Source organism: Cornus florida, unplaced genomic scaffold (assembly GCF_030987335.1).
Source record: "Cornus florida cultivar Cherokee Brave unplaced genomic scaffold, ASM3098733v1 CherokeeBrave_3.0.0_Hap2_Chr03, whole genome shotgun sequence".
Taxonomy (NCBI): Eukaryota; Viridiplantae; Streptophyta; class Magnoliopsida; order Cornales; family Cornaceae; genus Cornus; species Cornus florida.
The window spans coordinates 59,045,297-59,058,601 of NW_026775573.1; the positions used below are offsets into that span (position 1 = coordinate 59,045,297).

General features: G+C 30.9%; 1 protein-coding gene and 1 long non-coding RNA gene across 2 annotated transcripts; one reads left to right on the top strand and one right to left on the bottom strand.

The window, feature by feature from the left end:
• The first annotated feature begins 6,567 nt into the window (after positions 1 to 6,567).
• LOC132300619 (probable leucine-rich repeat receptor-like protein kinase At1g35710) lies at positions 6,568 to 9,800 on the top strand. The gene is made up of 2 exons (XM_059797794.1): positions 6,568 to 8,469; positions 9,035 to 9,800. Exons 1-2 carry the CDS (start codon positions 6,651 to 6,653, stop codon positions 9,403 to 9,405), a joined length of 2,190 nt encoding a protein of 729 aa, XP_059653777.1. The 5' UTR covers positions 6,568 to 6,650; the 3' UTR covers positions 9,406 to 9,800.
• On the bottom strand, positions 9,209 to 11,231 carry LOC132300621 (uncharacterized). The gene is made up of 3 exons (XR_009480513.1): positions 11,096 to 11,231; positions 10,583 to 10,684; positions 9,209 to 9,348 (listed from the first exon to the last, which is right to left on the bottom strand). It is a non-coding gene; the product is annotated as an uncharacterized LOC132300621 (long non-coding RNA).
• Positions 11,232 to 13,305: the final 2,074 nt, after the last annotated feature.

Genomic DNA, 13,305 nt, shown 5'->3' on the forward strand with positions numbered 1-13,305 from the left:
TCTTAATGATTTTAAATTATTAAATTAGATTTATGGAGGATTTTAAAAACATGATTTAAGTACACATGTTAAGTATGAAATTTAATTAATTTAAAATATTAAATTAATTAAATATGGTTGGATTGAATTATTTTAATCAATTATTTAGTTTTAAATAAATTTGATCAGATTATTGAGTTGTACAATTTAATTGAGATTCATGTTAATTTCTTATGAGATAAATTCAATGCATGTTACTTAAAATTATTACATTTTGCTCAATTAAATGCAAATGAATATCTGTATGATTTATATCATGCTATGTACGGATTTATTTGATATGATATTATAAGTGTAGCATCATTTATGGATTGTATACATTATATGCACTAGTATGGGATGGTGGCATATTAGGGACGGATTAACCAAAAACGTTAAGTCCTACCTATTCATGTATAACGGAATGGATTAACTAAAATTGTGACAGCTTGGTTTTTAGGCCAGTGCGTCAGTAATGAACTGAAAGGATGATCTGATAATGGATCCGAATTTCGAAAGCGAAAACAGAAAACAAGATTCTAAGAAGTCAAAGTGACTTTCCATGAGGTCGTGGAACTCAATGAGAACTGATGCGAAAGCAAAAGATAAAAAATATGACAAATAAGCCTCTAGGGGTAAAATGGTAATTTTCTAAAACTATTGATTCGGGTGCCACTGTGCACACCTTTGGAAAGATAACGAAAAACTAATCAAGATGGACTCAAGAATCGCATGATTCGGAGTCTGGACGAAAGAGAAACGACATGACGAAAAAAAAACGAGCACTTAAAGCAAAAATGGTAAACTGATAATTATCCAGGAAGATCCGGGTGTAACCGAGTACACCATTAGAAAGACAGCGAAAAATTAATCAAGTTAAACTCAAGAATCACTTGATTCGGAATCCGGATGGAAGAGAAAAGTCAAAACAAAGTTTTGACATCGCTGTAGCCATGAATAGTATTTTGACAACAATGAATAGTAACCTGGGCAAAATGCTGAAATGCCTGTGCCGTTTTGAGGCACTAAACGACGTTTTCTGGAAAAATACGAAGAAGAAATCTCCCTCAAAATAATTTTCTAAGGAGAAACAAGGCCCTCTCTTTACCGCTGGACCAAACCCCTGGGGACTGGTAGGAAGAAATGTTATGAAGGTTAACGAGGACATAATTTAAGAAGTATAGAGTATTCACATCAACTAATACACACGAGAGCTTTCAGAAGACACAGAACCAACAGTGAAAAATTGAAGGTAGCTATCAAAACCATCTCGTATGCATGCTCTAACTGAAACTTAATATAAACACTATATGGGAGGCAAACTTCACAACCATGGTGCTTCTAACTTCAAAGAGTGTATCAAGCCATACAAAATATATTTTTGCATGGTTTAACCCAATCAAATGGTAGTTGAGACACCTACCAGAATAATAAACATTTTAAGAAATATAATAAAATAATATCAAGTCACCACAATCATTTCATGCCTTCTGGCATTTAAGACGAGAAAAATCACATGCATCGGGTGCTGTGAACGAAATTCAAAGACTAGTTCCAGCATTAGTTATTATATTTGATAAAAAAAAAATAATAATAAAAATAAAAAAAATAAAAAATAAAAAAAACATACACAATCAAGAAAACACTAATTAACCAAAAAAGAATATTCAAGAGATTGAGAATAAGATTTTCAATTGCGAAAGGGTTTTTTAAATTATGCGTTTCTTGAAAATCTCCTTGTTCGATGATGAGAGCTACAAACGCATTTTACTAATAGAACGCACCTTGACCTGATAGGCTTTCGCATTGCGCTCGCTTTATTACATCTCTCCGGTGGGTTAGTCGATTGGCATAACTCTCGCCTCAAATCCTTCTTAAATTCCTTACTCTGTGTTTGGCAGCAAGATTTATTGAATATATATATATTAACAAAATATTTCTACAAAAACATATAGGAAAATTTTATTTTCTTTAAAAATTTATATAAAATTTCAATTATACTCATCTTTTTACTTACTAAAATAAAATGTGTTTATGCATAATTTTTTTATAAAAATATTATAATAATTATATCTCTCTTTATGTATCCTATTAAATTTTATTATTTATATTCCTTATATTTTTTAAAAAAATATTTATTAATTATAAATCTATTTAAATCTATTGTCATATTTAACAAGAATATAGACAATTTAGGTAAATTATAACATTTTTTATTTGTTTTCATGCTGTCCAAAATATGAAATGAGATTTTTTATGCTAATTAAATGAATTTCATGCTAATCAAATGAATCCTTAAAATTTTATTTTTCTTTTCTTTAGTTCACTTTCTTACACTATTTCCACTGTAAATTTCCATAAAACCAAAAGATCCTTAACCCACTCTAGAATTTATTTTTTACTTTATTTTATTTTTTATAATAATTGTCAAGTGCACTTGTAACAGAAAACTTTCTATGTGAATTATGTAATTACTTAATGCACGTGAAATGAAGAATTGCATGTGTAACGCGCTAATTATAAATATTAGTTGTAATGTGTAATATTATATTTAGTCACTCAAATTGTCTAACAGAAAATATAAAATAAAAACATATCATCTTCCAATTAGTTCTAAAGAAGTTATAGAGAATTTTGTCATATATCAAAATATTTTCTAATAGGAAGTACTGTAAAAAATGTTTTGTGTGGGCTTGTGTATGTTCAGGTAAGTACTCACACTTTTGCATATTCCAGGGCTCGAACCCCTCCCCTCATCTTGAGGAGGGGAAGTTATACCATACCATTGGGCTTGAAGCCCTTTTTGGTTACTATGCGTGAAATGGTTGTCCAAGAGAATGCCAAGATTGCCCACGTATTCTCTGATCCATGAATTTGTCATAATTATGTTTCGTTTATTTAGTTTTGAATCCTGATGGCTAAAAATGTTACGATATTCTTTGTGGTGGCTATATTCTGCTATGAACCATATAGATGATTGCTGTGATTGTGTGAATTGCGTGAATAAATGTGCTATGCGGTAGTCTTTTGTGAAAATTTTGGCATCATAATTATTTAGAGCATCTAAACTTTGCAGCAAGAGAAATTTTCATGGGTAGGGTTTTAGTGGTTGCGAGAGGGATTTACAAAGCTTTGTAAAGGTTGATGACATGTCAAACTTTAAGCGGTTTTCACATTACAATGGGCCACATCATTTAGTCAACCTTATCTCTTAAAGGTGTGTTGTTGAATTTTTATTGGCCCTTAGAATTCACTTTACAACTAAGCAACTTCAAGTGACAATATTTGAAACTGTGTTAAAGGGCGAAATTACCTTTTGCCTTTTCCGTTGACCTGATGGGGTGAATTGCAACAAAATAATAGTTCAGAGGGGTTTCTTGTAGTTCAGAGGGGTTTCTTGCAAAACCACAATAGTTTAGGGGGTTTTTTGCATTTAATCCTAATAATAATAGTAAAATTATCTTTATATACATATATACCCATATATATATATAGACCACTATCCATGGATAAATATTCATACCGATAAAAACTTCTATCCAAATAGTCCATACAACCCATTGGATTGGTCCATTACTACTATCCAAATTTATATCCTTTAAAAAACATAAAATAAAATAAACATTAAATTCCTAAATAATTACACAAAATCGTATAGCATTTAAACAATCAATTTTATACAACAATTAATTAAAAATACACCATTTAAGCACACAATTAAAATAAACAAATAATTCAATTAAAACACATAAACAATTAGCCACGTAATCAAATAATAAATAAAATAATTAAATAAATCTCAAGACTATCCTCTTAAAATTAGGGATATTATATTGTGTCATTTTTTTCATGTATATGAAAATGTTCAACATTCCAAAAAAAAAAAGGTTAAAAAATTTGAAAAACATATGTATTGATGTGGCAATTGCTGCAAGCAAAAAATTTAATTTATGGAATAAAATCATAAAAGTAGTGTATTTTGGTAGAAAATAGTATACATATTATTTCTCTTATAATTAGTTATTTAGTGAAAATCAAAAGCTTGACCACTGGTACTACAACTTTGAATGATCAGTCACATTGGTGATGACAAAACCCACAAAGTTTAGCAGAAAATAAACAAGGCAGAAATTAGTCTTAGAGGGAGCCAAAAGTCTCTGGCTTGACTTCCTTTGGCTGTGTGTGTGGACCTAATTAGTGGAGACGAAGACCATTTAACCAAAGTTTTAAACCCCCCAAAATTAAGTGGAACCATCAAATACGTTAATACATTAATCTTATCTTGACTTCGACGGAAGATAAAACTCTCAAAATTTCTAAGTGGAACTATCAAATACGTTAATACATCAATCTCATCTTGACTTCGACGGAAGATACCTGGTCTAGCAAGTTTGCCGTGGAGAAAATTTCACCACAACCAATTGGAGGCCTGTTTTTATTTTATTTTATTTTATTTTCTCTGGTAATTCTATTTTGACTTTTCATATTTGGAAACTTTTAAAAACTCTTTTTATGTTTCCTTCACAATTCTCAACTCTACAAATATGAGTTTTGATTTTGAAATACTGTTATTTTATTATTTTTTCAAATGAGAATTAAAGAAATTTAATTTTATTATTTTTCACAATTAGAGAAATGTTATTTTCTTATTTTATTAATTTTCACAATCAGAGAAATGTTATTTTATTATTTTAAAATTGTACTCAAGTAGTAAATAAAATTTTTAAAAAAATATCTTTTATTATACTCTAATAGTAAAATTAAAAATGTTATTTTACTATTTTATTAATTTTCAGCTATACTCAAATAGTAAATAAAATTAAAAATTTATTTTATTATACTCGAATAGTAAAATCAAAAATGTTATTTTATTATTTTTCAATTATACTCAAATAATAAATAAAATTTTAAAAAAATTATTATGCTCGAATAATAAAACTAAAAATATTATTTATTAATTTTCAATTATACTTGAATAGTAAATAAGATATTATTATATTATTTTTCAATTATAGTCAAATAATAAATAAAATAAAAAAATATTCATTATACTCCAATAGAAAAATTAAAAGTGTTATTTTATTATTTTTCAATTATAATCAAATAGTAAATAAAAAAGTCAATTTTAAAAAAAATAAAACCAAACAAATGTTCTTACTCTCTTTTCAAAAATGTAATTGCCGAGAAGGTCACAAAGCAAATATAATTTGAAAAGGATCGTATTACAACGTTTTAGCTTATTGTGACTTCAACCCGTAAGCTTGATTCACATAAAAATTACTAAATGTGTTTTGAATGAATTTCTTAACAACAGAACCATCCCCAAAAACCTATTTTTCTCATAAATTTAAACTATTGAGATTTCAAACCTAATTTCTATAATATTATTTTTTATAGCAGAAGAACTCTAAGAAATAGTCCAATAAAAAAAAGGATTTGAAGACATTATTCATCACCTTCATATATAATAAATATTTATATTATTGGAGTTAATTGACAAGGATGGAAGGTCGACAAACTCAGGAAAACCTCACCAAAAATGGCCATCCCAAAATCAGCTCCTAAATTAAAGTAAAATGTACCGGCCTTTTGATTCAGTTTTCTGTTTGAAAAAAAAAAACAAACAAACCAAATTAGTCGCAAAATTCGTTTAACTGACAATTGTGTTGAAATCAATACACGAGGGGAAAAAATTTAAGAAAAGAACCGAATTTAATAAAATATTTTGGTTCGTTTGGGTTGTTGTGATTATCAGTCGTCTTCTTAAAATTACTGTTTGTTTTTCAAGTTCTTATGAGTTATTTATCTATATTTGGACTAAAAACAATCTGAACTTGTCAAATTTTCTTCTAGTTATTCGTGAATTCGAACACATTTTTTTTCCAACTAAAAGAAATTATAGTGTAAATTTGAAAATTTCCATGTAAGGGGCTTCCTAAAAATTTTGAAAAGAAGAAAAACAGTTATTATTGTGGCTTCCTAAAAATTTTGAAAAGAAAGAAAAACAGTTATTATTGTGGGAAAAAAAACAAAAAATGGAAATGCATATTACCTACAACCCAAAATAAATAAAACAAAAATGAATAAAGAAAAGGGAGAGAGAGAAGAAAATAATTTCCCTTCCTAATGAAAAGAGTTTGACTCCGGTGGTCTACGTCAACTTGCATTATTACTCCTGTTCTTTAAAAAATCAATAAATTTATTAAAAATCGATTAAGAAAAATAAATTCACAATTAGAATAATTAATTTTGTTAGCTTACATTGATTTGATTTTGTTATATCCGGACCACAACTGCGACTATAGTGCAAATTTCGAAAAAAATAGGATTGAAAAAAAGGAAGACCTCGACACCAGTGTCTAAGTCAACTTGTGTTATATCATTTTGTATTATTATGGGTGTTCTTTAAAAATTCAATAAAAATAATTAAAATTTATTAAAAATCCATCTATATATAAATAAATTTAAAAAAATAAAATTACAATTGCTATAACTAAAAAAAAAAAAAAAAGACCTTGACTCCGGTGTCCAAGTCTCCTCCACACAAGTCTTTTTAAGTCTCTTGAGCATGATGATGATTATAAGCCCATCTGTTGCATGCAATTGAATCCGATCAAATAAAACTTAGAATCATGTTATCCTCCAATTCCAATTCCAATTCCAATACCAATACCAATAATCTATTGTTTGTTATATGGTCTGTCTCACTCTTTTACTATGCTACTAATATTATTTTTACTATCTCTATACCTTATGTGGTGGCAGGGTCCACATCATCGGCATCGTCAAGAGAATTGGAACTAGAAGCTCTGCATAATAGTGGGTGGTGGTTAAACACGTCAGATGATCATTGTAAATGGACTGGTATAGTTTGCGATGAGGCTGGAAGTGTCATCCAGATTAACCTACCTCACTGGAATACATTGGAAGATAAATTGGGGGAATTTAACTTCTCTTCCTTCCCAAACCTGGTCCGACTTGACCTCAGCTGCAATATGTTGTATAATTATACACTCTCTGAGTCGAGTGTGCCAGATCAAATAGGTACACTTTTAAAACTCAAGTACCTCAATTTGTCCTCTAATCATCTTTATGGCAAGCTACCTCTTTGGCTGACTAATCTGACTGAATTAGTAGAGCTTGACATTTCTCGGAACGATATTATATATGGTTCCATCCCTCCAGAAATAGGGAATCTAAAGAATTTGATTTATCTTGACCTCAGTCACAACCGTCTCCAAGGAACAATCCCAACGGCTCTTGCCCACTTACCCAATCTGATTGAGATAAACCTTGGTCACAACCAACTCAATGGTTCCGTACCTGATGGTATCGGGAATATGAAAGGCTTGATTGCACTAGACCTTTCCTATAACAACATACAGGGTTCCCTACCTCAACACCTTACCAAATTATCTGAACTCACATATCTCAACATTTCCTTCAACCAACTCACTGGCTCCATACCAATCCCAACTCATATTAGGAATTGGGCTAATTTGAAACACTTGAAATTGTGGGGCAACAGCTTGAATGGCAGCATTCCGCCTCAGATAGCTAAGCTTCCTTCGCTATCAGACCTAGATCTCTCAGCCAATAACTTCTCTGGCATCATTCCATTTCCCCCATCTCTTACATGCAAAATATCCATCCGCTTGGGTGGCAATCATTTTCTTGAGAATATTGATTCATGGTATGAAAAATCTTCTTCTGTTTCTTGCCATCCATCATCTTTCAAGAAAATAATTGCAATTTTTCTTCCAATTGCAATTTTCATTGTCTCCATAATTCTAGGATATTTTTACTACTCAAAACGCAAGGTTAAGAAAACCCAGTCTCAGTCCAGAGTAACAAAGCATGGAGATTTGTTCTCGATATGGAATTATGACGGGACAATTGCATTCGAAGATATAATCAAAGCAACGGAGGACTTTGACATCAGATACTGCATTGGGACCGGAGGATATGGGAGTGTTTACAGAGCACAACTGCCCAGTGGGAAAGTAGTTGCCTTGAAGAAACTCCATCGCCTGGAAGGCGAAGTGCCAGCTTACGATAAAAGTTTCAGGAACGAAGCACACTTTCTATCACAAATACGACATCGGAACATTGTGAAACTCTATGGGTTTTGTCTACACAAGCAATGCATGTTCCTGGTGTATGAGTACATGGAGAGGGGAAGCCTTTTTTTGGTCTTGACAAGTGAAGTGGAAGCTATGGAGTTGGAATGGACTCAAAGGGTGAATGTAGTGAAAGGCATTGCCCATGCTTTGTCTTACATGCACCATGATTGCACTCCACCCATTCTTCACCGTGACATTTCGAGCAACAACATTCTATTAGATTCAGAATCCAAAGCTTGTGTGGCTGACTTTGGCACTGCTAGATTGCTGGATCCTGATTCGTCTAATCATACCGTGATAGTAGGCACTTATGGATATGTTGCTCCAGGTACAACACTGCTCTTTATTCCTTAATGTTAACTATATCTACCATTCTTTCCGTCTAATAAAAAGGGAATATAATTAACAAAATTGCGTATTATAGCATTTTTTTTTTTTTTTTAAGTTTTTGGTTACAATTTAACAGCAAAATTGTTTTAGTTGGTAAAATGTTTTCTATTCCAAGAATGATTTACTCTTTCTACTAGATGCAAGTCATTTTAGGACTTTTTAGTTGAAGGATCTCTGAGTATGGAAGAGACTCTGGTTTTACCCTCTCTACATTTTCCAACAAAATCATAAGGAAAAATTCAAAAAATCTCACCATCTGTACAAAATCAAATCTCACTATCTGTACAAAATCATAAGGAAAAACAATTAAATGTGTCTGTAACTGCTTCACTATGGATGAAACAAATTGATGGACAAATTCCATAATATTTAATTTTGAAACAATCTCGTTATTTATTTATTTATTTTTTTCTTACTGCAAAGGATAAAGTAAAAGTTGGTTTCCTCTTACATGTATATTTCTTGTTGATGCATCACTTGCATAATTCTTTTTGTTGATGCAGAACTTGCCTTCACCATGGTTGTGACTGAAAAATGTGATGTTTATAGCTTCGGAGTTGTGGCACTAGAAACACTCATGGGAAGGCATCCAGGAGAACTTCTCCAATCATTAGCATCAACATCAACTCAAAATATAATGTTAAATGATGTGTTAGACGCACGCCTCCAAGCTCCAGCACGCGGAGTGGTTGCACGGGATGTTGTTCTGGTTGCTACATTGGCATTTGCTTGCTTACATCCTGAACCAAAGTCTCGGCCGACAATGCTACGCATCTCTCAGGAGTTTCTCGCTAGCAGGTACTCACTTGCTAAACCACTGCAAAAAATCTCACTGTCAGAGCTAATGAATCCAGATACATATTTCATCAATTAATCCTGTAATCTTTGTATTAGTCACTGCAAAATACAAAGTGATAGGGTTAATTTCTTGCTTGCTGGATTTGACTTTATGCATTCCTATTACGGCATCTAATAAATCAAGATGTTCATCTGTTCAATTGATACATTAAATTTGTGAATGTCTCAAGATGTTTTGTGCCATCCTAATGTGTGTGTGAGAGAGAGATGGGAGGCTTCACGTGGGGAGTAAAGGACAGAAACATTGCATCTCAAATAAAAGACAATGGCTTTGTTTATTGAGCAACTGAAAATGTTGTTTTGGTGGAAATCACTCTTATGTCACTCCGTAATGACATTGTGAAATCCACTAGTAGTTTGGTTTTTATCCTTGCCTTATCAACTATATATATATATATATATATATATATAACAAAAACAATTCACTGAAGCTTTTCTTATTTGTCAACTAAAGCTACATGACTCCTGTCAGTATGGTTCTATTATCTACACTTCATACTAATTAAAGGAGAACTTAAATTTTAGAATCGAGATCTTCACTGCCCAAAGAAATGTTATGCTTAACGAGGACATAATTTAAGAAGTTGTAGGGCGTATTCATACCAACTAATACACACAAGATTGTTTCAGAAGACACAGAACCAACAGTGAAAAATTAAAGGTAGCTATCAAAACCATCTCATATGCATGCTCTAACTGAAACTTAATATAAACACTATATGGGAGGCAAACTTGACAACCATGGTGCTTCTAACTTCTAAGTGTGTATCAAGCCATACAAAATTTATTTTTGCACAGTTTAACCCAATCAAATGGTAGTGGAGACACCTACCAAAATAATAAACATTTTAAAAAATATAATAAAATAAATTCAAGTCACCACAATCATTTCATGCCTTCTGGCATTTAAGCTCGATTTTGTCTTTATGGGCACAAAGATTAAATTATAGTCAGACAAGAAAAATCAAATGCATGGGTGCTGTGAACCAAATTCAGAGACTGGTTCCAGCATCAGTTATTATATTTGATGAAAAAGCTACCATAATTCTAAGAGGATTAAACCCGAAATATATATGGGTGTGTGTGTGTGTGTGAAAGAAAGCATACCCAAGAAAACACTAATTAACCAAAAAAGAATATTCAAGAGATTGAGAATAAGAAGAAGAAGTGGGGTACTTTGATACAGAGATTACCGGTGCAAATGATGTGAAGATCCCAATTGCCAGTACTAACACCATTCTCTTCTACTCCAACATTTTACATAAATCACCCAATGCTCAAAAATTTATCACAATCTGCACCAAAATTTACAATAACTAAATTAACAAATAATTAACACCTAATAATGGCGAAGCACACAAATCTTCCAAAATTCTTGAACAAAATGGAAATTGTTAACTTTATTCCTGAACATCAGCTAACAAACTAACCCTCAAATATAGAGATCGAGTGAGAAATTCCCGACACAAATTTTAGGTCTCAGAGTGGTGACAACACAAAATTTCAAATTCCATGGAATCGTGTTGATTCTACGGCTGTATTTTCAAGATCTACATAAAAAGCATAAAATCGCATTGAAATATACAAAAACACACACGTGTTTATATATATATACACACACGTGAACACTTGTACAAACGTATTCAAATCAAGACTCGGATTTGGGTATAAGATTTTCAATTGCGAAAGGGTTTTATAGATTATACCTTTCTTGAAAATCTCCTTCTCCTTGTTCGATGATGAGAGCTGCAAACGCATTTTACTAAGTACACCACAGTAGACCTTGCAGTGTTCAAAACGTCGCGTTTTGAACGATAGGGTCGATAGGCTTTCGCATTGAGTTCGTTTTATCACATCTCACGGGTGGGTTAGTCGATCCGCATAACTCTCGGTAATAAATCGGATTCAAATTGGATCGATCAAAATCATATCCGATTTATTAAGCAAATGAATTATTAAATTCGGATCACTAACGAATTCTCGAATGTCTCAATTCATATACTATTTACCTCAGACTCGGATCGAATTAGATACGAATTCGGATTAAAATCATATTTACTAACATATATAATTATAAAAAGTATGATATTATTAGTATGTATATTAAAAAATTTATTAGTTTGTGGATGTGGGTCACTATTGAATATATAACATTATAATTTATTTTATTTTTTTTTTTGAATTTTTGGGTTACCTCTGATACAATTCTAATAAGAGTATTGATATATATATATATATATATATATATATATATATATATATGTAAAATTATTGATAAATAATTATTTATATATATAATTTTAATCGGATCCAATCAGTATAATTCATATCCGATTTGTTAAGCTAACAGATTATTAGATTCGGATCGTAATCGGGTTATCGGATTTTTTGTTCAATCCATATCCGACTAAACGGATCGGATCGGATCCGGATCAACATCCGCTCCATTGACAGGTCTAATAACTCTCACCTCAAATCCTCTTTAAATTCCTTATACTGTGTTTGGCTGCAAGGTGTATTGAATATTATATATATATATACATATATATATATATTTTATAACAAAACATTTCTACAAAAACATATAGGAAAATTTTATTTTCTTTAAAAAACTATATAAAATTTCAATTATACTCATCTTTTTACTTACTAAAATAAAATGTGTTTATACATAATTTTTTTTATAAAAATATTATAATAATTATATCTCCCTTTAGGTATCCTATAAAATTTTATTATTTATATTCCTTTTATTTAAAAATAAAAAATAAAAAATATTTATTAAATATAAATTTATTTAAATCTATTGCCATAGTTAACAAGAATATAGACAATTTAGGTAAATTATAACATTTTTTTTTAGTTTTCATGCTATCCAAAATATGAAATGACTTTTTTTATGCTAATTAAATGAATTTCATGTTAATCAAATGAATCCTTAAAATTTTATTTTTCTTTTCTTTAGTTCACTTTCTTTCACTATTTCCACTGTAGATTTCCATAAAACCAAAAGATCCTTAAAGCCACTCTAGAATTTATTTTTTCTTTTATTTTATTTTTTATAATAATTGTCAAGTGCACTTGTAACAGAAAACTTTCTATGTGAATTATGTAATTACTTAATACATGTGAAATGAAGAACGGCATGTGTAATGCGCTAATTATAAATATTAGTTGTAATGTGTAATATTATATTTAGTCACTCAAGTTGTCTAACAGAAAATATAAAATAAAAACATATCATCTTCCAATTAGTTCTAAAGAAGTTAAGGAGAATTTTGTCATATATCAAAATATTTTTTAATAGGAAGTACCGTATAAAATGTTTTGTGTGGGCCTGTGTATGTTCAGGTAAGTACTCACACTTTTGCATACTTTGGGGCTCGAACCCCTCCCCTCATCTCGAGGAGGGGAAGTTATACCATACCATGGGGCGTGAAGCCCTTTTTAGTTACCATGCATGAAATGTTTATCCAAGAGAATGCCAAGATTGCCCACGTAGTCTCTGATCCATGAATTTGTGATAATCATGTTTTGTTTATTTAGTTTTGAATCCTGATGGCTAAAAATGTTGCGGTATTCTTTGTGGTGGCTATATTCTGCTATGAACCATGTAGATGGTTGATGTCACTGTGTGGATTGCCTGAATAAATGTGCTATGCTTCTGTGAAAATTTTGGCATCATAATTATTTAGAGCATTTAAATTTTTATTCGTTTGAGGATTATGCTCTTAAAATTATGATTCTTGATGTAGGTGTGCGGGAATCAAAGTGCAGGGAGAGAGTAAAGCGCTTTCATTGGCAAGACTCAAGGGAATGGAACTTGATGCAAATTGGTTTTTTGATAACGAATGGAAGAAGCATCGATGGCATTTGTTGGACTAGTTATATATCTGAAGTTATGGAGTTGAAGCAT